Here is a 22647-nt window from a genome sequence, read left to right on the forward strand (position 1 = left end):
TTATAATTGTGGAGTTGACGTTGTCGGAGTGGAAGTGGGTCGCGAGGTCGGCCAAACAGGAAATCCATCGTGTTAGTTTCAAGCAGGAACCTCTCTACCTCTTTCGTTTTCGCTTGCTTTTCACTGCGTGTTTTATACATATGCTCCCTCCGTCTCACATCAAGTGACTCAAATTTATCTAAATATGAACGTATTTATATAAAAAATATGTCTACGTACACCTAGGAAGTCATATAAAAAATATGTCTACGTACACCTAATATAAAGTCTCATAATGAGACGGAAAGAGTATTTGTTTGTCTCCCTTCTACCAGTTTTTTTTTCACGGAGACGCAAGACAGAACAGAACAGGAGAAAGGCGAGAGAGAAGAAATACACTTTACTTGACCATAGCACTGGCATCGAATCTTCTGATAAACCTCTTTTCTCCTTCCAAAAAAAAAAGACAAACCTCTTTTCCAAAGACCCCTTCACATCAAATTCACCCCAGCGTCCCTCAAAAAGTTCAAACACAACATTAAGAAGGGCGCCTTTTCTGTATTAATGCAGTATACATGCACCCAAGGCCGGGGCATAAGGCATTCATCTTCCTTCTACTTTGTGATAAAATAGTGGTAGCCGGTAAATCCGGGATCAGAAGCTTGCGGCTGCTGGCCACATTCCGAACTTCCACAAATAAAGTTGCCACGTAAATGAATTCGTATAAAAAGATCGCTGAGCAAAATACGTGACATAGCATTTGGGCTATAGAGGCGAAGCGTACTTGTACGATTACAGTAATTATTATTGGAAGTGGCTACACGGAGAATGGAACACTGACATTGACACTGCATCAGCTAGACCTAAATCAGTTCCATCAGTCGCCGGGCCATCGCCAGGTGGCTCAAAGTATATCCGAGAGCACGTTGGCGGCCGCGGACAGCGCGGCGCCGGTGATGGCGCACTGGACGATCTGCTCGTGAGAGGCGTTCTCCGAGGTCAGCGCGACCGCCGCGCCGGTCACGGCGCCGGCCACCGCGCTGTTCTTCCAGTCGTGTGTCCCGCGCACCTCTTTGAGGCCGTAGGTCAGGCCAGAGTGCATCCCAGCGGCAAGCCCTGCACGCATCAAGTCAGACCAGAACGTCGACAATGATGTAACTGCAAATTTGGAGGCAATGTAGTAACAGCAGAACGTGCTACGTGACGGGATTTCTGGAAGTGAAGTATTTACCCCACTGGAACGACTCTTTGCTCACGCTTTTCACCTGAGGAGAAGCAAAGTAAAATGATCAGAAACGAACTAGGAATCGTACGCAGCCTGGCAGCACTGCCAGAACGGTTTTCTTTAGAAATTGGTTTGGCTTTGCATACCATGTCCTCGGCTGACTTGCTGTTGTTCGTCCCTGCTTTTCCATCAGAAAAAAGGACTCATGAACCAATTTCAAGTCTGAACCCAGTATGAATCAAAAGACATTGATTTCCATGGTACTAGTGTTGCTTACCTTTGATGTCCCCGAACGTTCGTTTCCTGGTGCCGGTGGCGTCCGACACCGCCCCGGTGCCCCCCGACTCACCTGCAGCAGCAGCACAGCAAAGCAAAGCAAAACAGAGTGAGCTAGCCGTACTAGTCTTTCAGTTTAGTTTAGCTTTTTTTTTTTTTTTGAAGGGAACTAGTCATTCAGTAAACCGAAGAACTTCTCTATATTATATGGGTCTCACTATGGCTCAGTCGATTGAGAATTCTAATTTCTCAGTCGACCGGCCTAACTAGCTTGATTTAATGATTCTGTTAATTACAGATGGGTGTTGTACACAAAGCAAGCAAACCTTCTTGTGATTGTTGATAAGTACGTAGTAGCAACGGACTTTCCTTGGTACACTGACCAAGCAGGTTAATCACAATAAAAATTGGCCTTGAGCTTTACTCCCTCCTTTTGGGTTTATAAGACCTACTCGAAATTTTATGCCAAACTTTGACCAAAAATTACATTTAATATGAGGTTATTGCGGCACAAAAGATATATTGTTGAATAACATTGGAAACTCTTTCTAATGTTATAACTTCAGATACATATACTAAATATAATTTGAATAATTGTTGGTCAAAGTATGGCAAAAAATTCAATAGAAGCCATATAAGCCCAAGCGGAGGGAGTAGTACTTTGCTTGTCAAACCAATGCTTCTGCTGGAAAAAAACTGACCGTTCCGGACCAAAACATAACACATGCAAGCCAAACCAAACGTTGCATCGCTCTGACAATTTCTTTGAAAAAGGAGAAAGGAAAAAAAGCCAATAAAAAGAACAACAATCACATTTTAAAAATCTGCACTGAAAGTTTTAAAAAATTGCATGAATTTTTAAACATTGCATGTGAATTTTTAAAAATTGCACTGAAATTTTATATGCAATTTTCTTAGGCTGAAACCATCCATTGCGCATTTTTAAAAAGAAGAAATGTAGGCATCCCTTAGCATCCTCCTAAAATGGGCCTCCCATGACCAAAAAAACCGTAGACCGAGCCCACACCATAAATCTAGGCAAAACCCAACTAAGGTTGAAAAAAACATAGTTGCAACCGCTTGCAACGGAGAATATTACGGTGTGGCTGCAAAAATTGCAGCTGCAATATGCATGCAACCGAGAAAATTGCAGTCGCAGCCATACTGCTATTTTGCGGTAGTGTTGTATAAATAAACTGAGTTGCAGTTGCAAAAGTCAGCAGACAAATTCCGATTGTAATTTATGAAAAGACACTAAGTTGCAACTGCAAAAAAAATTTACAAAAATTAAACTTCAAATTATTAAACTAGGTTCCAGTTGCAAGAAGTGCAATGAACAAAAGGCTTTGAAGGAGAAGGAAGAAAACTTAAATTCCATAAAAGAGTACTGCCATAAAAATATTAACAAGATAATACAAGTAAGAAAGCACCAAAGGATTTTAAAATATCAAGTGATTTTAAAAAGAGAAGAAGACGAGAGTAACAGAACAAGACAAGAAATATATATATTTCATGGAGCCCACTTTGCCGTGTCCACGCTCCACACGAACAAAAAGAGCAAATAAAAAAAGCCCATAAATACACGGTAGAAAATAGACCCACGGTCTAATCAGGAGCCAGCCCACAAAACGTCCCAGACCAGGCCCAACCTCCTCACGTGGCATGCTCGGACAGAAAGATCGTTAGCCTATTCTCACAGTGATACAACGCAAACAAGTTGCAAGAAAATCATGCACAGATCTCAACGTCCAAAATCGGTGGCTCATACAATCGAGCTATTTTTCAGACGACTGAACAGCAAAACTGATAATACTAAGTGTAAAATTAAATTGCATGTCAAACACTCGAAGCAAGGTCAAGAAAAAATTAGAAAATAATCCACCAATTTTCTAAAAGAACAAACAAAACACATGGGCCCACTGAAACAAAACACACACAGCCCCACACGGCCACACCCACACGGTGCCTGGTCCAAGAATAATGCTCAGCCCCTAGCTTGTCCGTGAAAGAAAAAAAAAAAGCCGCACACAAATCTTAGCACAGCATGGGACGGCTAGCAGGTCGACTGAGAAATCATTTTTCTCAGTCGCCTGAGGACTAGCAATTCCGATATTGTAAGGGCATTAGCATGAATTGCTTTAGTACCTTCGACGGCCATAAAGTAGGAGTCCCGTGTGACGGCCTGGATCGCGCCGATCTGTATACCATTGCAGGAGATCAACCAAATGACACATGGTTGACGTCTTCAACAAATCACGCATGATACGATACATAGTACTAGAGGCACATAGCGGAATGGAAGCCGAGAGAGGTGAGGCGTGCGAACGTACCCCGGCAGCCTTGGCGAAGCTGTCGGCAACGCGGTTGAGGAGGGGATGGCCGAGGTCGAGCATCCAGTTCTTCTCCAGGCCACGCACCTCGTCCACGAACTTGCGTGCCTCGTGGGTGCTCATCTTTGCTCCTCCTTCTCTCCTGTTCTAGCTAAAGCTATGGTGATCTTGAGAAATATACTTGGTGCAAGCTACAGCAGCAGTGTTTAGTACGGACAGAACGATAAGTACGGCAAGGGGAAACACGAGCAAGCTGCAAGTGTAGTCCAACTTTGAAGGCCGAGAGGCAGCAGCAGTCGCCCGCGGAACAGATAGACGAGGAAACGACCAGAACCTGACAACAGATGAACAGCACGACACGTACGCCAGCACCACGGACGCGTGGCGACGCTCGGGGTTACTCGTGGCACTCTTCTGGAACATGCGCTAGTGGTTCGAGAGATCCACGAAATCGTTCTGACCTGTTTTTCCAGCACCGACAGGAGTAGTAGTGTGTTTGTATGAGAAATAACTCTATCGCTTTGGAGTTCGAGAGAGGGGTACACGATAAATCATAAATGGACCGCTAAAATTGGCATGTTCAGTGTTCACGACTTCACTGTAGTGGGTGGTAACATACTAACATTGAAGGGGAATTGAATCCTGCTGAACTTTTATGAAACGCAAGACACGTCTTGATAGTACACTGCGTCTGCTCTTTTTTGTTTTTTGACTGATTTTGAGCAAGTAGAGTCATGGAAAAAAAGAGAGCACATTCTGTTCAATACAATACAATGTCTTACAAAAAACGTTGCATGGACCACTCCAGTCATCAAATGAAGCAACGGGCTGTCATCGATAAAGAAAGTTGCTAACATTTTGATCTACCTCCAAATACTAAAGCCATACAAGATTTCCGGAGTTTATTTCTCTGTTGACGCTGGGCCTTATGGATTGATCCCAAGTTGAACGCGCCAATCTTCAAGTTGCTTTTTTACTTGTTTTGAACCTGTAGAACCGTAAGATACGAACTTGTTGACGGCGTTTTCAACACCCAAATATGCAAAGACGTCGGTCTCAAAGACAGGGTGGACTGCTTTTAGGTCATCCATTTTTAGTTCTGTGAGCTGACAGTTCTTGGACACACATAGAGCTACACACCTTCCAACTATCTCGTGAGAAGTTCTGAATGGAACGCCCTGCAGTGAAGAAATATAGAAACACAGAAGCGATAAGGCTATAAGATCATGTTAATTTATGTACTATTGTGCTATTGTTTGATCGGATGTTGTGGCCTAATTCTTATGTAAACTCTTCACCAAACTTATGTTCATATGTAAAAACTATGGCTAATCCGAACCAAGGAGAGGAAGAAGTGTTTACCTTCTTCACAAGATAATCTGCTAGCGTTGTTGCATCCAGATAGCCAGCAGGCAGCGAACTTTTTATTCTTTTTGAATTGAAAGAGATATTTTGAGCAAACTCGCTACATACTTCAAGCATTCCTAGTATGGCCTTCACACTGTCAAATAAGGGTTCCTTGTCTTCCTGCTCGAAAATTAAATTTCAGAACATACACAGGAAACCAAGCTTGAATAATAAAAATATAAGATGGGACTCACCTGCAGATCACGATTGTAAGCCTGTGGAAGGCCTTTGCAGAGGACTAGGACAGTCATGAGATCACCAACAACCCTAGCAGATTTCCCACGAACAAGCTCCATTGGATCTGGATTTTTCTTCTGTGGCATAATACTGCTTCCAGTTGAAACCGAGTCACTTGGTGTCAAGAACCCAAACTCCTCTGATGCCCACAAAACCCATTCTTCACCAATGCGTGAAAGATGAATAGCAGCAATTGAATTGGCAGCAAGAAACTCCAATACAAAGTCACGATCAGATACTGCATCAATACTGTAGAAATATGTCCGAAGTAGGATATGTCAAAAGTGGGATTAACCCAAAAGGAGAAAATTTGGAGAGAGAGAGAGAGAGAGGGGAGTCATTTGTTTCATTATTTGCACTCCAAAAGTCAATAACAGTTGGTACCATGTGATGTAGGGCCGGGTTTATGGCCACATTAAGGATAAGGAGAAGGGGGCAGCGGTTTGACCCTAAAATTAGGAACTAGGATTCCTATCAATCTAGTTTACTTCGAGGCTTGAATACCTACCTTATCTTCCAGATTTGGTACAGACATTCCTTTTCTCAAACCCTCTATATAATAAATAGAGGCTATGTGTAACTAGAGGCATATATCAACAAAACCCTAAAAGGAGACCATGCTCCAAACTAAGCTCGTGACATACAGTAAGAGTAGCAACTTGCATAGTATTTTGATTGCATAATGATAATCCAGCCCTAAGCTGGGAATGGCAGTTGAGGTCAGATAACTAAGAATGCCAATCAAGAATGAGTACAGATAAGCAAACTAACAAAGCTGGGTATCTGTACAGCATAATGCTTCATGTTTTCCTAAATGACCACAAAATGAAAAGTTAATCAGGTCTGGCATTTTTTTTTCTGCTTAGCTTCAATTTCCTAAGATGGAAGTGCTCCAAAAAAACACACGTTTAATAGGGTACATGTGCACTATGACAGAGACTCATTTTAGAAGATGCACAGTATCTAGAGTGTTATGTTAACAATTTCATAAATTAACTCTAGCTTGGTTACAATTCAAGCAAGTATATATAAGAGAAAAGATGATTACAATTCTACTGTACATGTTCACGCTACTAAAAAAAATCAAGGATGTTGGTTACCTGTTCTTCATCGGAGCTGTAAACTTCAAATCTTTAGCAGTTTTGAACCTATCAATGGGAAGTCCAGTTCCGGCCAAAGCACAAGCACCGAGTGGGCAGAAATTCAATCTTTCTCTGCAGTCGACCAGGCGGCCAGCATCACGCTCCAACTGTGAGAAGCATGAGTTAAAATAACATCAGGTTCATTTCCAGTAATATGGTTTCACTCCAGGGCAGAACTTAGTTCAGTCCAATGTGGGCGATGGCCCTCCTAAGCCGAAATTTCAACATTAAATATGATTTGTTCACGTATAAAATAATTACTCAAGAATAAGTTGGCAGATGCTTATTAGTTGGGGCACCATTTGCTGGGTTATTTCCCTTCTGTGTTTTGGTTCAAACTCTGCTACAAAGAATGAAGTAGTATTTCATGAGGCAATTAGTAAAGTATCTGAAGCACTATTACACCCTGGCACAGGAAACATAGCAAGTGCTTGGCTATAAGCTGTAAGTGTAACCTTAAAGCTTAGTTGCATGTCATGCTGATGTGACATGCCAGCTAGTGATGCAGCAATTCAAAGACAGAAGGACAGGCTGTGCAACAGTAAGAAGGGGTGAAGGACACACATACAGCGATTCAAATTTCGCAACTTGTTCTACAAAATACAAAAAGGGATTCTAATCATGTGAAATACCTCATCCTAAAATTCAACTGTTTCCTTTGGGTATTATATTGCAGCATGACTAAGTAATAACCAAATGAACCAAGTTGAATGTTTCATTGCAGAAAAACTTCTGTTCCGCACAACAGATCCTTGGGTATTATATTGCAACATGACTAAGTAATAACCAAATGAACCAAGTTGAATGTTTCATTGCAGAAAAACTTCTGTTCCGCACAACAGATCCTCGTATTTCCATTTCATAGTAAACAAACTGAGCTGATGTACCACAGTATCAGGTAAACAGCTGTAAACAAAACAAAATCACATTCAAACTGGTTAAATAGAGTGGATTAGCTTGATTGCTACAGTGTGCACGGTGGATTCAGGGGTTTGTTCACAACTTTACAAGGTACTAGTTAAGAAAGTAGTGATCAGTAAGAGACATGGTTGACCTACAAAAAAGATACAGTAGGGAAACCACACATTGAAAAAGCAATGACATGGTAATGTGAATAAGAGGAGGTGGGTGAGGGTGGGGGGCACCTGCTCAACATACGATAAGAGAAGATGTGGCAACAAAACAGGCTGTGCCCTTTGAAGATGAGTATAACCAGGGACAATTAAGTCAACATATTTTGACGCCAGCAAAACCAGAGACACCTGGAACAATAAGAATTAGGTTAATGTTAAACAAAGAATGTCATACAGTGAGGCACCACAGAAGAGTTATCAGAATAGGCACAAATCAAGTGCCGGTATCTACAAAGCGGCATGACTTACACAGTTATCACTTGTAAGAATATGAGAACATATGATAAGTTGATCAATCACAAGAAGAAATATTTGAGTTACATGTAGCGTAGAGGAAATTTCTCCAATCCTATGAATCAAAGAGGCCCTAAAGAACTGCCTCAGAAAAAGTTCTATTTCTGGCAAAGCTTAAGCAACAGGCCCACCATACCAGGGACCTGTGCAGAGTGTGTGCCTACACAGGGCCCCCATTTTATTATCCAATGCTGCTACATATCATTTATCAATTACCAGTATTTAGTCAGTACTCATGCACTACGCAATGAAGAAAAGTCTTTACTAGTACATTGGATTCTGCACACCGAACCAGTCTCGTTAGTACAGATTCTGTATCACGCACACCTCCTTTCATTCTCTCCATCTACACTTCCTTCTTCTCTTCCAACTGTGTGCGACTTGGCCCAGTTCCTCTCCCAAGCGCAGGCTATACTCCATTACTCTTCTGAACTCTCTTGATACCCTCGTCTAGCTAGTCTGGTTGATTGGTTTCTTTGCCATTTCCCCAAAATAAATCTGTTGTTGATAATAAATAGGCACGCGCCACTTTCAAATTCTCATCTAATGAGTTATACACAAAGGTCAAGCTACACCCAGATTTCATTCCAAGGAAAAATATTGGATTTTTTGCTAATTTTTTTCAAACAACTACATGTGTTTCCTGATGAAAAAAATTTGCATATTAGAAATTTTGTTAACTATTCCAGTGATGGTTGCATCAGCAGAGAGATTTGTTTTTCCTAAATTAAAATAGATGAAGCCCCAGTTACATTCTAGCGATTGAAAATCTTGTTTTGGAGAAAGTTACCTATGAAAAGCTAATTGAAGAATATCTGTTGCATCAAGCCACGCCAGAAAGATGTAAGTTCTTTTAACAGTTTCATTAATGGAATGATAAGAAAACTTGTTTTCCTAACTCACTTTTGTTGTACTTAGGACTAATTACAAGGATTTCTGCTGAAAAATATATGTTCCAATTTTGATTAAAAAAACTTGTTTTCCTGATTCTTTTTTTTTGTACTTGGGGTCTAACTAGAAGGATTTGTCCTAAAGAATATAGTAGTTCAGATTTCAATATTTGTATTTCCGATAAGATGTAATTTAGAAAAAATATAGTGGATACGATTAAAAAAATAGTTTTTGACTTTTGTTGTATTTACGGCCTAATTTTGGATTCCACACCGGGCCTCTAATTTCGTGGGTACGACCCTGTTAAGCAGTAGGGACAAGGTACAGATACCAAATGCATGAAATCAGGTACCTTCTCCCCTCCCTCTTGAGGGACTAGAAAAGTTCTCTTCTGAAGATGCGAAGCCATTGTCCCTATGTGAGCATTACTGGAAAAATCACTAGCAAGTAGGAATAGCTTAGCATTTCAGTTAGCTTTCCTACATATCGAGGTGGTGTACCTAGCCTAATAAAAATAACAATTGATCTACCATAGATCATGACACCAATATGAACCTGCAATGTTTCGTGATGCCTCCGCATAAAGCCGATGAACATGGCCCCAGAAAACAACATGCACACAAAAAATTCAATTTTTTTGCGGGTATGTATACAAAAAATTTATACATGATTACAAGCAGCACACCATGAACATCGCGAAGAGAACTGAGAACAAACCTGAAACTGTTTGATGCGAATCAAAATCTTGTCAATAGCATCACGGCACCATAGCCTAAGATCTGTCACAACTTGGTCATTGCGGCTCCTGGCGGTATGTAGCTTCTTAGCTGGCTCGCCAACCCTCTCAATCAGAGCTGCCTCAATGTTCATGTGTACGTCTTCCCGGTCCTTTCTCCACTCAAACTTGCCATCTTGGATCTGCTTCTCGATATGATCAAGACCCTCCAATATAATATCCCTATCACCAGTGGTTATCAAACCCTGCAATGCACGATTCAGAATTATGACTCAAAAATATAAACATAACCCCCTAATGGACAAAGGAGTAAACCATTAACCCTTCAGTGCGACGCTCGGAATCAAGCTAGCAAGTTGGCACATCTACAATGCGCACCAAAAGCAGCACAATGAAGCTAGAAATTTCATCGAACATGTTGCGAGCATAACATCAGCAGCGGGTTCAGCCCCCACCAGACTGCTTCGCCGCAGACTGGTCCAAAGCAGAGAAAGCATTGGTCGAACACCTAGACAGTCACGATACCGCCACGAACAAGTGATTTGGTGGAGCGCACACAAGGTACCTGGGCGGCGAGCATGGAGGCGTGGGCCTTGCTACCCACGATGTCATACTTGTATAGCTGCCAATCGTAGGAGATGGACTCCGTGAAGCGCTCGACGGCGTCGGTGACGCCTTCCTCGAAGCGCCCGCCCCACAGCTTGGACTCTTTCTTCTCCTCGCTCTCCGAGGACGACATCGGGGTGGAAGCCCCCGCGACGGCTGGGAAAGCGGGGCGGCGGCGGAGGGTGACAGCGTCGCGGGTGTAGAAGGCGAGGCGGGCACGGCGGAGGGAGGTGGGCGCTGGGTAGAGGAGGGACTGGGAGGTGGCAGCCATATGTGGCGCCGATGCGGCGCGGCGGCGGCGCGACGGGAAATAGATGGGTTGCCCTGGTGGTTTAAGGGCAATATGACAAGAGCTGTGGGGCTGTTGGTTAGGGAGACTGGACGACGGGTTGGGGTAGCCCTACGGCGGGAGATAAATGCGAAATTACGACGCTTTTTTCCCTAATTTTTTTAGTCTACTAGTATGCGAAATTGCACAAACCATAAAATTCAAGCTATGAGATCTAATTTGACACTAATAATAGGGTTACTGAAAAGCATTCCTGCATTTCAAGCAACAGACATGGCAGTATGCCAGTATGGCACTGCGTCAGACCATATCAGCTATGAGATCTAAGACACTAATAATATAACACTCCATCTGACATAACTCTGTTTACTGAAAAGCATTCCTGCATTTCAAGCAACAATGGCACTGCGTGAGACCATATCAGTAACTTCAAACTTACCGTCTCGGCGAGCATGTCGGCGTGGGCGCGGCTGCACTCGATGTCGTGCGCCCACAACTCATTGGCCTCCGCCACCACAAGCGGCTCGGCAAACCGCGCTCCAGTACTCCCGGCCTTCGCTGCACCCCCGTTAAGCCACAGCGTTGGCTGCTCCCTGGCCTTCACCACCGCCGCTGGTTGTTGGGACCGCGGCGGCGGCGGCTCGTTGATGAACTCCAGCGACGACTTCATCGACGACACCGCGGAGTCGTCGTCGCTGCCAACCATCTCGATGAGCCCGACGCCGTGCGCGGACAGCCGCTCGCCCGTCGCCAACTCGACGATCTGCAGCCCGTCAACCTGCTGCGGCGGGAACGTCGCCCATGCCGAGTCCGTCGGCTGCGGCGTCGCGGGTAATTTCCGGCCGGGCGTTGCAGGCGAATTACTAACGTTGCCGCTCTCAGGAACCGCGGGCGGCGAAGGCGGTTGGGACACGGCCGGCGTCGCGGCGGGCGTGAACTCCGATGCCGGCGGGGAGCGTGGCGGGTGCGTCACCATCGACGGCGCTGGCGTGAGCGCTTGGCGGCGGGCGATGGCGATGGCCTTCCGCTCCTTCTTCTTGTTCTTCTTCCGGAGGAAGCACGCGCGGATGGACATGGACGGGAGGCAAGGCGGCTTCCTGTGCTTCTTCTTCTTGTTGTTGTTCTCGGCACCGGCGCTGCCATCGGCCGGCATGGCGTAGACGAAGAAGGACGGCTCCTGACCTTGCTGCGCGTGCTCGGCGCCGATGCCTGCCGCTGACGCGTCGCGTACCCTGGACGGCGTCCGGCTCCTGCTGTGCCTGCTGCGGCTGCGCCCACGGCCGGGGCACCGGAAGAGGGACCTCAGCGGGTTGAAGCAGCACGGCGTGGCGCGGTGAGCGCCGCCAGCGCATTTGCACCGGGTGCGGCGGTGGGACGACGACCGGCCGCGAGGCGTCATCGTGGACATGTCTGCAGGTTTAGGAACCGGCCGGAGATCGATCGCACCTCTGATCGGGGTTCTGTTTGTTCGTGTCCTCGTACAGGTTGTAGCTGGATTTTGTTACGTCCATTCATGGCTTACGTGCAGCGCACTCCCTGCGGCCATGAGCCCATGATCGTGTGCGTTGTGTGTGATGCGTGGAGAGCTCGTTTGGGTCCGGGGCGCTTATTTGGCGGCACGATGATTACTTACGTCGATTACTTATGTTGGAAGTCAACCTGGGACAATCGGCGCTCAATTGCTGTTCTGCATGTTTGCTAACTGCAGAAAAGGAGGTTAAAGTTCAGATGAGCAAGCTCTATGTAGGATTGGAAAAGGAAAGTTGATTCTTAATCACGTATCTTTGTTGTTTTTTCACGAAAGTCGACCATTTTTTATAAGACTATCTTATCTTAAATAAAAAATAATACATATAAGTCGTTGGGAAAAAAACGACATCGTCGTCAACCTCCGCTCGCTGGGTTGCACGTGAACGAAGTTTGATGCCGCCTCTAGATTTTCGAACCATGTCCGAGCCAGGAAAACATGGTTGACTTAGCAACTGAAAAGTGACGGGCCGCAACCACAAGACGCTGGTGATTGATCTGAGAAACAGAACTCTGTCACGAAGAAGGCGACGAAGAGGATTGGATGACCATCCCAGATCCTAGACAGGTTCAAAGCATTCCGAACTCACTAGCTCCGCCGAAGCTCGTCGAACCTTGACAACTTGAGAAGCACCACGCCAAGACCATTTGCAAAACACAAGGACATAACCAAATCTACTACTCCAGACGAGTAACGACAAGATGATCCCCCAAGCTCCTCTATGTCATTGACAAGATCGTCACCGAGGAGGTGAATCATGAGTTGAAAAACTTTATTCGCATACTGCATGTCGTCTCCATGTCCAAATGATGCCGTTGTCAACGAACCAAATCCTAGCGTCAAGAAACCTAACTACCGCGTCGCTTTGCAGATCTGGGGTCTTCATCTTCTCCACCGCCGAAGTGGCAAGCGAAGGAGGAGAGATTGGTGGTGGACTAGTTCCGCGGTACTACTACGGTACCGCGGTGGCTCTTTCTAGACAGAGAAAAGAAACAACTGGGGTTTCTAAAGAGAGGGAGATGTAGGCATCCCTTGCCCCACGTTTCGTCGTTTGGTGTGTGGTGGGACTTCCTAAGGGACTGGGAAATAAAGTTTTTTTAAGGAGTGTGAGATAAAGTTTTAGAGCATCTCCAGCCCAACACTTGAACAAGGCCACTGTCCAGTTTCCTTTTAGGGGAACCCCTTTCATCTTAGGTAGGCTCCGGCTAAACGAGGTCTGGGTAATGGACCGTCCCGTCCTGACTCGTTGACGAGAGCTGTGCCGGCCCGTGTTTTCTCTTTTGGGGGAAAGTAGATAGACCTCTGATTTGATGAACGAAATCAAGCATGTTCCGGCGGTGAGATCCGTGGCCGCACAAGCGGTGTGGCGCTGCTGCGGGTGACAGCACGACGTGACCCGATTAAACAAAGCCGACACGGGAAGTTTCGAGACCCTCAGGCCTCAACCCGAGAAGAACCAGGCCCACCTCGCCTTCGGCCGCGACTACCTCGAAACCATCGCAAACACCGGCGTAGTACGCTACGCGAGCAGCAAAACCACGGCCAGCCGCCAGACGGCCAGCAAAACCAAACCACGGCCAGCCATCATGCGCGAAACGCCCAAACAACCCGCGGAATAGCGCCCCCGCAAAACCGCGAGCCACTCCTCGGGCGCGCAACATATATAATCCTGCTCCAGGAGCCTAACCCGTCCCCATCAAAAAGTCGCACACTTTTTACCGCGACGGTGTTGAGTGTTGGATCGAGCTGGTGCTCTGCTCGCAACAAAGGCAGAAGAGATGGAGACCGAGGGCCGACGGATACTGGTTGCCGTGGACGAGGGCGACGAGAGCGTCCACGCGCTGCGGTGGTGCCTCGCCAACTTCGCCGCGCCCGGAGACACCGTCGTCCTGCTCTACGTCCGCCCGCCGCCGCCCACGTACTCCCTGCTCGACGCCTCCGGTACGCACACACTGTTTGCCATCACCCTCGCGCCTCTGCTCCTACACGTGAACCGATCCTACTCTTTTTTCTTCACTAATTAACCTGTACCGTAAGCTCCGCTAGGCTATCTGTTCGCTGAGGAGGCGACCGCCGCGATCGACGGCTACAGCCGGGAGGTGGCGGAATCGGTGGTGCAGAAAGCGCGGAAGCTCTGCGCGTTATACAGCCGGGAGTACGGCAGAGCGAACGGTGGGATGAAAGTGGAAGTGAAGGTGTCGGTTGGGGACGCCAGGAGCGTCATCTGCGAGATGGTGGACGAGCTTGGAGCTGACGTGCTGGTGATGGGAAGCCATGGCTATGGCCTCTTCAAGAGGTAATTAAATTGCTCACTTACGGTATTATGTATGTACTGCCACACGGGACGCTCCCAGCAGTGAGACCGGCTTAACGGATCCTAATTTCAGCTTCTCTGTTTTGCTTGCACTTCAGTCCTGTGTTCTCGATGGTTTTGCAGAGCTCTTCTGGGGAGTGTCAGCGATTACTGCGTCAGGAACGCGAACCGCCCCGTTCTCATCGTGAAGTCATGAAAGGGATGGAACTGGTTTTTGAGTGATCGGCGATGATGCACGTACTTCGGTACTTGCAAGTGAATATGTGATGTTTGACATTTCATTCCAAGCTATTTATTCAGCTTTTCTTTTCTTTTTTTTTCTTTTCTTTACTTTGTGCTTAATTAATCCCCTTGTAACCTGCCAGAGGAGCCAGGGAACGTGTCGTGTCGAGTGATGACTCTCGAGTTCTCTGGCGACGTATGTTGTTGTTGTATGTTGTCGGGCATGGTGTTGCACATGTTATGTACAGTAGCAATCTGTCGTGAGTATTGTATCTATCATGGATTGTAATCAGACTCTACTCACCAAAGAACAAGTCCACAAACTTCAGTTAATTAGGAGTACCTTATTCGCCCACACACAATATTTCAAGAGATATTATACTACAGACACGTCCATTTTTAGAAAATTTGAGTCACATGTAATATTTTGACACTTAATACGGGACGGAGTGAGAACAATTTTCACCGGCGTCTCGGGGAGAATTTACATGTTTAATTTCTTCACTGCCCTGCTTTAATTTTTTGAGAAACACGACGGGTACGTCACCTACCACTGAAAGAATAGCGTCGGTTAAATCCTGAAATAATCCAGGGAAATGTGACACTCATGTCAAGTCTAGGACTTCAACCTAGGTGGGCAGATTTCACCACAAAGAACCAGACCAGCTGAGTATGATCAGTTCACGCCCCTCCTTTTATTTTTTAGAGACAAATCGCTAGCTTCGTCTTTATTTTTTCCACTTCAACAACACACTGCAAGCATAGTTCTTTGGGCCGTGTAGTGCATAGCTATTGTTGGGCTCTTCACGTGGAGTTTACTCATGGCTGCACCAAAATGGAGAAGATGTACTCCCATCCCTTAGGTGCCACCGTATGCTCCCAACGCATGATAACACACCTAAAAAGTTTTCAAAAATTGCAAAATAAGTTGAGTGGGTTCATAAGATATGTGTCTGCCATGTTACAAAGTTTCAATTCTAAATTCATTATATACAAAGAGAAACAAAAAAGACAAATGCAAACATGAACAGTGTCAGAAATTTTGTCTATTGTGTTTTTGTCTTTTTGCGATCTACTCACATCTAGATTTGTCTTTTTTGTTTCTATATGCATATAATGAATTTGGATTTGAAATTTTGTGACATAGTAGACACGTATCTTATGAACCCACTCAATTTATTTCAAAAAATTTAAAAACTTTTTTTATGAGTGCTACCGTGCGTTGGGAACACGGTAGCACGCTAAGGGCCTGATTGGAAGCCCGGTTTTTGGGCCAAAACAGGTGTAAAATTCGGCGCACATTGTTTTTCCAACGGAAGCCCAAAACTCTGATTGGTTGACCGTTTAGGTATTCCTTTACCCCCGTTTTAGGCTTGTTACAAGCGGAAACTAATACGGATCTCAGGAGATCCGAATAATCTCACCGAGATGGACACAGAGACAAACCACGAGAGAATACAGTGGCTGGATCGATCGGAGGCGCGACGACGGCGGCTGGGACGATGGGGATCCACCGAGGAAGGATGCAGCCGGCTGCAACAAGGGGATCCAGCGGCGGCGGCGGGACCCAGCGGCGGATGCTCGGCAGAGGTCGCAAGGTCCAGCGGCGGATGTGGCAGGATCCAGCGGCGGATGCTCGGCGGAGGTCGCAAGGTCCAGCGGCGGCGGCTGCCCGGCATTTCTTCTCTCCCAAACACTAAACGCCGGTGTTTTGATTCACCTGTAACCTGTTGTGCACGTCAAAATGCACCCGTAAGTATTCACGGGTGAAAATTTTTACATAGTTTCCAAGCGGGGCCTAAGGGGTGGGAGCACCGTATATCTTCTCCACCAAAATGGTATGCACTGCTAGTGTGGGTTGCGGAAGCCTGAAAGCTTTGTGGTGATGTGGTTTGCGAGGTTGTCTCTTGATATATTTTAGTTCGGCGTGGTTATTTCTCGGTTGTTGTTTTTTAAGTGGAATGTTAAATATTGGTATCTAAGCACCATTCATACTTCCTCCTTTCAATCATTCGATCACAATCTTAAAACTCAAAGATCCGATGTCTAAACAACGTACTTGTCCCTAACAAAAAATCTGGCGATTTAGACATAACGGAACCGTTTTAGTTGTCTCTAAATGTAACACTGCCAACCATCACGTGGCATTATTATCTGGAAAAAAACATCAAGTAACATTTCCGATCGAGGTCAGCAATTGTCTGACGTCTTGTTGGTGTAAAAACCGTCAGTCATGACGCACATAAATCCACTGGCCGCCTACAGCACCATATAAAAGGTTAAACACCGTTCGCTGCTGCTGCTGTCTCTTCAGCGTCTTTCAACGTCGGCGGTCGTTCCAGCGGAGTGTCGGCGACCGAAGATCCCGAGAGCGAAAACTTCCAGGTCAATTTTCACGATGAGATGAGATGTTACGGCACGAGTAACGAGTTGAATCAATGGCTTTTCTTTTTCTGCGCGATGCTAGCACGTGCCTTTTGCATTCTGTATGTATACGTATGCATTTATCCGGTTCGATCAGATCGACGTCCGTTTGGAGATATTCTACGCATCCTAAGTAAATGTTCGTGAATTAAGAATTTATGTTATGCTGAGTTTCTGATAAATAAAAATTATGTCAAAATATTATTTTTTTAAAATAGTTATCTTGAGAGTCATGAAAACCAATCAAGCATTGTCAAGAGATCGTGATACGTTTAGAATGAGTGACAATTAGATGATTCCGTATCCATTAAAGGGTTGTCTTGTTGAAGTGAATTCGCGACCACCAACTCAAAACTTTATAAGTGTTAGATGAATATATGCAGTTCTTAATCAAACAAAACAATTTAAGTGAACGCGCATCACGTACGCCATTGCAAAAACGATTTATAACCAAGCACTACACTAAGTCACTAACCAACACCGTTCTGTTGTAAGGTTACAACTAACGGAGGAAACTTGGTCGTCCATCGCGGTTGCTGTGGGATAGTACGTACCCTATACTAATTACAAGTAAATCTTTCTTTAGATTTTCTCTGAGCATATGCATAACTATATATCTATTTATGACCCCTCAACGAATGCATGCAACACAACAGAATCGCTTGGGCAAGAAGCGACCTGTCCTTTTCAAACAGAGAGCTGGAGAGAGAGCGGCCGGGGTCCAAGTCCAAACAAACAAAACAGTTGGACTGGCATGCATTGCCGCATTGGCATGTCTATGGGGACTTAATTAGATTTGAAGTGCCGGCTGGGTCAAGGAGAAGACAAGCAGTACTCTATTAGACTAAGATTAATTAGATATGTCTCGGCAGATCGAAGCTTCATACCTGGTTGGTAGGTACCCATCCCTCTCCGATCAACCGAAGCTAGCCATCATTCCCATCGCTCGACCACCATCACCACGGCAGCAATTTGGCCAGGCTCAACTCGCACGCAATTCTGTCGCTCTTGCAAAGGCACGGGATTATGGAAGAAACTGATAATGGTGAACAGTGTTTCCTTTCCAGATTTGGACAATGGATTAAAGAGCTCTCGATCCGTAGTGATTTGGTAGTAAGAAACATATCAGATTCCCATTCTCTAGGATTTGTGCTGGAATCCTAGGTGCCGTACGTCTTACATGATGTAGTTTTCTTAGTGACAGAATGTAGATTAGTTCCGACTTGTGCTAGGGAGTACGTAGCAACTACACTATTGGGCAGAATCGACTAATTGTGACTTGTACCAGCAACTACTACACAATTACTGCTCCATTACACAAAAAATAAACCTATGTAAGTTGTCGTGTAGTATCATGCCCTCCGGTTAGGTGTATCAGGCCTGATTTGGTTAACATAAGGATTTGAACAATACTTAGTTTTCTTGAACATATGAACAATACTTAGTTATGTCATATGCTCTTTTTACACAATATTTATTGAGCTCGCAACGCTACTAATTTTTTATTAGGTGGACTGCATGAATAAAGCTGGATCATCCGACAAATAAATGGGGCATGCATCCGAAGCGTCAGGAGCTGCACTTAACAGTTCAGGACAATGCCATATTAAAGAGGACAGATATTACTGCTCCCTCCGTTTGGGTTTATAAGGCTCAATTTGAAGTTTGTGCCATACATTGATTAACAATTATTCAAATTATATTTTGTACATGTATATAAAAGTGATACCATTAGAAAAAGTTTTTCAATACGAATCCAATGATATATCTTTTGTGCTGCAATAATCTCATATTACCAATGTAATTTTTGGTCAAGGTTTGGCATAAAATTCCGTGTGGGTCTTATAAACCCAAACGGATGGAGTATGTAATTTATGGGACATAAAATTAATGTTATTGGATCCGCGTTCAAAACTTTAAAAATGCAGGCATGAATGTATATCATGCAAACCACATATTAATAAATAAATTTTGGACAGAGCTTTCTATTAATGAATTAAAATGCGCACCAGCACCTTTAGGTATATTAGTGCACCAGACAATTAAATTCATCGTTCAAAAAGTTTTGAATTTCCCCCCCAACATTGACCCAAGATGAATCTACCATGTCACAAAATTTCAGACCCAATCCACAACTGAAGATACAAAGAGGACAAATCTAATGTGAATAGTACCATCAGGATAATATTCAGTCCAAATTTAAGCAGTACTATTCATTTCTTGGTTTGTATTTTTTTTGTTAACAAAATCATAGGTTGAATTTAGAATTGAATTTGTGCCGTAATACATATATTTAAAATTTTGCGTCATAAAAAAATCAGATTTTTTTCGTGACCTTTGAATGAGTACACCGCCAGGGTGGGTAGTTTATACCTCATATATATTAATGGAATATGATATAATTAATAGATAACATGATCATTTAGAAACGAGCAAGCTTGTGTCTCGCAAGCTCCGTTTAGGTATTAGAGAAGACTTGGACATGTACTCCGTTTGCATGTTTTCCCATGGAAATGCAGGTAGGTAGCTAGTACACAAAGACTGTTGATGACATGAGCGTCAAGAGTAAGACTTACATAAAGTAAGGTTGGCATAGACTGTACTTTGCAGCAATGATGCTTGGAAGTAGAAGGATGGCAATTATGAGTGTCACTAGATGCTAAACTACGAAGCCACGATCACGGTAGGCCCAGCATCCCGCCAAATTTTCTCCGTAAAACTCCAAATTCTCCCTGTCCAACATTTGCCAGCATTGGTTGATTGACCTCAAGAACTTTCCTTTGTTCTCCTGATATAGTTGGAGATGATGGTATTAATATCCATGTCTCCGGACACGACACATTTGGTCGTCCGAAATCTGCAACGTGCAGGAAGATCACCAATATAATGAAACAGGCTTGATCTCGTCAACTTCGCAGATTCATCTAACCAAATGGCAGAGCATCAAAGAAAATCCATCAAACCAAGTTAGCTCACCACAGCTATTTCTTGCTCATTTAAATTACGCAACGAGAAAAACCCAAACGGGGACCCCATCAAATGCAGGAACCACTGCACGCGCTTCTGATTATTCTACGACTAATACAGTACATCCCTCCGACAAATATATAGTACCAGAACCGGATACTTGGATTCTCCTCAAAGCAATTTGACAAGGAATTAATGGGCACGCAGACGCAGCAGCCGGCCCGGACGGGAGAATAGCGGAGCGCCCCCAACGGCAAAGTGGTCGCACGTCGCCTTCGGACCTGAGACAGAAAGTACGCATACATCCATCCAGCTCAACCGAACAAACTCATCACCAGACAGTCAGACACCAGGTGCCAACCAAATCGAAGTTTCAAGCCCATCCTCGACCCAACCCATACTTCCTAATTACGACGTAATCCGCTGGTTAATTCCTTCCCTTATCGTGTGTGTTTAATTTCCTGCTCTTGTCGTAAACCCTTTTCCTGTTAACGCCTTGAATATACACACATCCTGCAGTGCAGCCTATTCCCGTTTCCCCGACTCTTCCGGGAAAATTGAAGAACATTCCAAAGAATTTATGCCAAGTAAGTCTAGCGGCAGTGACGAATTCTCTGATAGTTAAATGCGTTCAGAACAGAACAAGTCTGAAAAGGCCCGTGACGGTGCAGCGTGTCAAGGACGAGTCAACGCGCCAACGACCTCACTGTCACACACACGCGGGAGAGGAGACGAGAGGAGCAGTTCGGTTCAAACCGAACCCGCCAATTTCTTGGCTTCTTTGCCGAGCCAACTAAACCTCCCCTCCCCGGCCGAGACTTTTCTAACCTATCGTGGGTGTTTCCTCCCTACGACCTCACAATGTTTTACTCCAGAACAATTGGCTTCCCACCCACCTTTTAATACCCCAACCATCCCTTCCTCCCGCCCCGCCATTACCTGCTTTGCTCAAGCTCAATTAGCTTAACCCTCTGCCGATCGAGGTGCATACATACGACGGTGGAAATATGGGGAACCTGGTCTCGGCGGCTGGAGCGAAGAGCGGCGGAGGGAAGGTGGTGATGGCGGACGGGAGCGTGCGGGCGCTGAGCGAGCCGGTGTCCGTGGCGGAGCTCATGATGGACCACCCGCGCCACTTCGTCGTCGACGCGCACGCGCTGCGGCAGCAGGAGAAGCACCATCAGCAGCAGCGGAAGGCCGCCACCAAGGTCGCGCCGCTGCCGGCCGACCACGTTCTGGGCGCCGGCGGGGTGTACGTCCTGCTGCCGGCCGTCCGCGGCAAGGTGTCGGCCGACGAGGCGCGGCGCGTGCTCGCCTCGGCGTCGCTGGCGCGGTCAAGGTCGATGCCTGGCGAGCTGAGGAGGAAGCTCTCGTTCAGGAAGAGCCGGGAAGAGGCCGGTGACGAGCGGTCGGCGCCGTTGGCTGAAGTGGATAGGACGGAAGAGACGGAGGCGATCTCGGCGGAGGGTTTCGAGGAGCTCCGACCGGAGTTCTTGAGCCGGGAGCTGTCGATCAGGGGGTGGAAGCCGAGCCTAAACACCATCGAAGAGCGTGTCATGCCCAAGAAGGTGTCCCATTGGCTCTTCTGAATTTCTCTCCTCCTGATGGATGAGGAGCCGGGGTAGGCTTAATTTGACTTTGTCGTCGAAATTTTTCTTCACTTCTCTTTCTTTTTTCGAATGCTTGTCGTCAAATCCTATGTAACGAAAAGGCATGGAACATGCACGTGATGAGATAGCACAAGTGAAATTTCCCGTGTAATTATATGTTGTATCAGTTAGATGTTTGGAGCGTGTGCTAATCGACAGCCTTGTTGATCGATGAGGAAATTAATCGGAATGAAGGGCCTCCTTTTTATTAGGCGCTGTAAAAAAAGCCTCCCTGGATAAGAAACACCCTGATTTGTAAGATGACAACAAATGGTAGCAATGCGCTTGTTAAAATAATAGATAATAACACCAGCCATATAAAAACTTGTATCGCACGAGCAATTTAGTACGACATCTTGTAAAATAGGGTGAAGTGGTACATCAACTCGTGTGCAGATTCATATGCTCTGGTGGGGACACGTGTCATGCCACGCTGGCAACACGCACGCGCTAGTAATCACGACCCCCTAGTTCACCTAGTCCCGACGAGCGGCCGGACTGCACTGAAAGCCCGACTAGGCGATTAAAAGCACACAATTCCGTAATATATGAGTCATCATTAGCGCGAATACATACATACAAATCTGAGACACCATTCATACAAATCTAACAAAATTCGGAAAAAATTCAGACGACTTTCAGACCGTACACAATTCATCTAATCAACTCATACTGAGTGGGAAATCTTCAGAACTAACCACTACTATCATGAACATCATTTCTAACATTACCATCGTCTGTGCAAAACGCGCCGATCAATTGCCTATTACCCTACCAAAACTCCACCCAAACCGAAGTGATCGTGGAGAGAAGAAAAGCACAAACCGTCGAGACGAAAAAATTCTGTACTGCGAATAGCCTTGGTCCCATCGTCGGAGTTGTGATTCGTGCGGCATCGTCGCCGCCGAGAAGATTGTGTCACCGCCATCGTGCTCAAGGTGAGAGAGGAGACGATCGAAACGAATGATTTCAGAAAAAATGTGAAATATGAAAGAAAA

At 45.4% G+C, this 22647-nt stretch overlaps 4 protein-coding genes across 9 annotated transcripts; 2 read left to right on the top strand and 2 right to left on the bottom strand.

Annotated features, from left to right (window-relative positions):
- Positions 1–711: 711 nt before the first annotated feature.
- On the bottom strand, positions 712–4231 carry LOC100836379 (outer envelope pore protein 16-2, chloroplastic). Of its 2 annotated transcripts, none has more exons than XM_010230413.2 (6): positions 3811–4231; positions 3626–3677; positions 1482–1553; positions 1351–1385; positions 1211–1244; positions 712–1095 (listed from the first exon to the last, which is right to left on the bottom strand). In XM_010230413.2, the coding sequence occupies exons 1-6, from the start codon at positions 3931–3933 to the stop codon at positions 884–886; spliced, it is 528 nt and encodes a 175-aa protein (XP_010228715.1). In that variant the 5' UTR covers positions 3934–4231; the 3' UTR covers positions 712–883. The 2 variants fall into 2 exon arrangements, with proteins under 2 accessions (XP_010228715.1, XP_003558089.1); XM_003558041.3 differs by having other exon boundaries at positions 1351–1382; positions 3811–4199.
- Positions 4232–4434: 203 nt separating this feature from the next.
- On the bottom strand, positions 4435–11968 carry LOC100828562 (argininosuccinate lyase, chloroplastic). 2 transcript variants are annotated; one of them, XM_014897784.1, is made up of 7 exons: positions 10985–11968; positions 9632–9895; positions 7742–7858; positions 6555–6703; positions 5412–5703; positions 5173–5337; positions 4435–4988 (listed from the first exon to the last, which is right to left on the bottom strand). In XM_014897784.1, the coding sequence occupies exons 1-7, from the start codon at positions 11951–11953 to the stop codon at positions 4737–4739; spliced, it is 2208 nt and encodes a 735-aa protein (XP_014753270.1). In that variant the 5' UTR covers positions 11954–11968; the 3' UTR covers positions 4435–4736. The 2 variants fall into 2 exon arrangements, with proteins under 2 accessions (XP_014753270.1, XP_010228716.1); XM_010230414.3 differs by lacking the exon at positions 10985–11968 and adding an exon at positions 10216–10619 and having other exon boundaries at positions 4485–4988.
- A 1613-nt stretch (positions 11969–13581) lies between these two features.
- LOC100836684 (universal stress protein PHOS32) lies at positions 13582–14993 on the top strand. 4 transcript variants are annotated; one of them, XM_010230415.3, is made up of 3 exons: positions 13582–14014; positions 14111–14369; positions 14486–14993. In XM_010230415.3, the coding sequence occupies exons 1-3, from the start codon at positions 13852–13854 to the stop codon at positions 14607–14609; spliced, it is 546 nt and encodes a 181-aa protein (XP_010228717.1). In that variant the 5' UTR covers positions 13582–13851; the 3' UTR covers positions 14610–14993. The 4 variants fall into 4 exon arrangements, with proteins under 4 accessions (XP_010228717.1, XP_010228718.1, XP_003558090.1 ...); XM_010230416.3 differs by having other exon boundaries at positions 13602–14014; positions 14120–14369; XM_003558042.4 differs by having other exon boundaries at positions 13619–14014; positions 14511–14993.
- A 5783-nt stretch (positions 14994–20776) lies between these two features.
- On the top strand, positions 20777–21860 carry LOC100836996. Its single transcript, XM_003558043.4, has one exon. The coding sequence runs from the start codon at positions 21008–21010 to the stop codon at positions 21587–21589; it is 582 nt and encodes a 193-aa protein (XP_003558091.1). The 5' UTR covers positions 20777–21007; the 3' UTR covers positions 21590–21860.
- The last annotated feature ends 787 nt before the right edge of the window (positions 21861–22647 follow it).

Source organism: Brachypodium distachyon, chromosome 1 (assembly GCF_000005505.3).
Source record: "Brachypodium distachyon strain Bd21 chromosome 1, Brachypodium_distachyon_v3.0, whole genome shotgun sequence".
NCBI classification, from domain to species: domain Eukaryota; kingdom Viridiplantae; phylum Streptophyta; class Magnoliopsida; order Poales; family Poaceae; genus Brachypodium; species Brachypodium distachyon.

Excerpts from the sequence above, each read along its gene's own strand:
- LOC100836379 (XM_010230413.2), bottom strand. The coding sequence starts at position 3,933 with ATGAGCACCCACGAGGCACGCAAGTTCGTGGACGAGGTGCGTGGCCTG. Across the intron at positions 1,554-3,625 it reads CTACTTTATGGCCGTCGAAG|GTGAGTCGGGGGGCACCGGG; the intron begins GTACTAAAGCAA and ends CTGCTGCTGCAG. Across the intron at positions 1,096-1,210 it reads CAAAGAGTCGTTCCAGTGGG|GGCTTGCCGCTGGGATGCAC; the intron begins GTAAATACTTCA and ends TGATGCGTGCAG.
- LOC100828562 (XM_014897784.1), bottom strand. The coding sequence starts at position 11,953 with ATGTCCACGATGACGCCTCGCGGCCGGTCGTCGTCCCACCGCCGCACC. Across the intron at positions 5,704-6,554 it reads ACAGCTCCGATGAAGAACAG|TATTGATGCAGTATCTGATC; the intron begins GTAACCAACATC and ends ATATTTCTACAG. Across the intron at positions 4,989-5,172 it reads CAGATTATCTTGTGAAGAAG|GGCGTTCCATTCAGAACTTC; the intron begins GTAAACACTTCT and ends TCTTCACTGCAG.
- LOC100836684 (XM_010230415.3), top strand. The coding sequence starts at position 13,852 with ATGGAGACCGAGGGCCGACGGATACTGGTTGCCGTGGACGAGGGCGAC. Across the intron at positions 14,015-14,110 it reads CTCCCTGCTCGACGCCTCCG|CTCCGCTAGGCTATCTGTTC; the intron begins GTACGCACACAC and ends CTGTACCGTAAG. Across the intron at positions 14,370-14,485 it reads GGCTATGGCCTCTTCAAGAG|TCCTGTGTTCTCGATGGTTT; the intron begins GTAATTAAATTG and ends CTTGCACTTCAG.
- LOC100836996 (XM_003558043.4), top strand. The coding sequence starts at position 21,008 with ATGGGGAACCTGGTCTCGGCGGCTGGAGCGAAGAGCGGCGGAGGGAAG.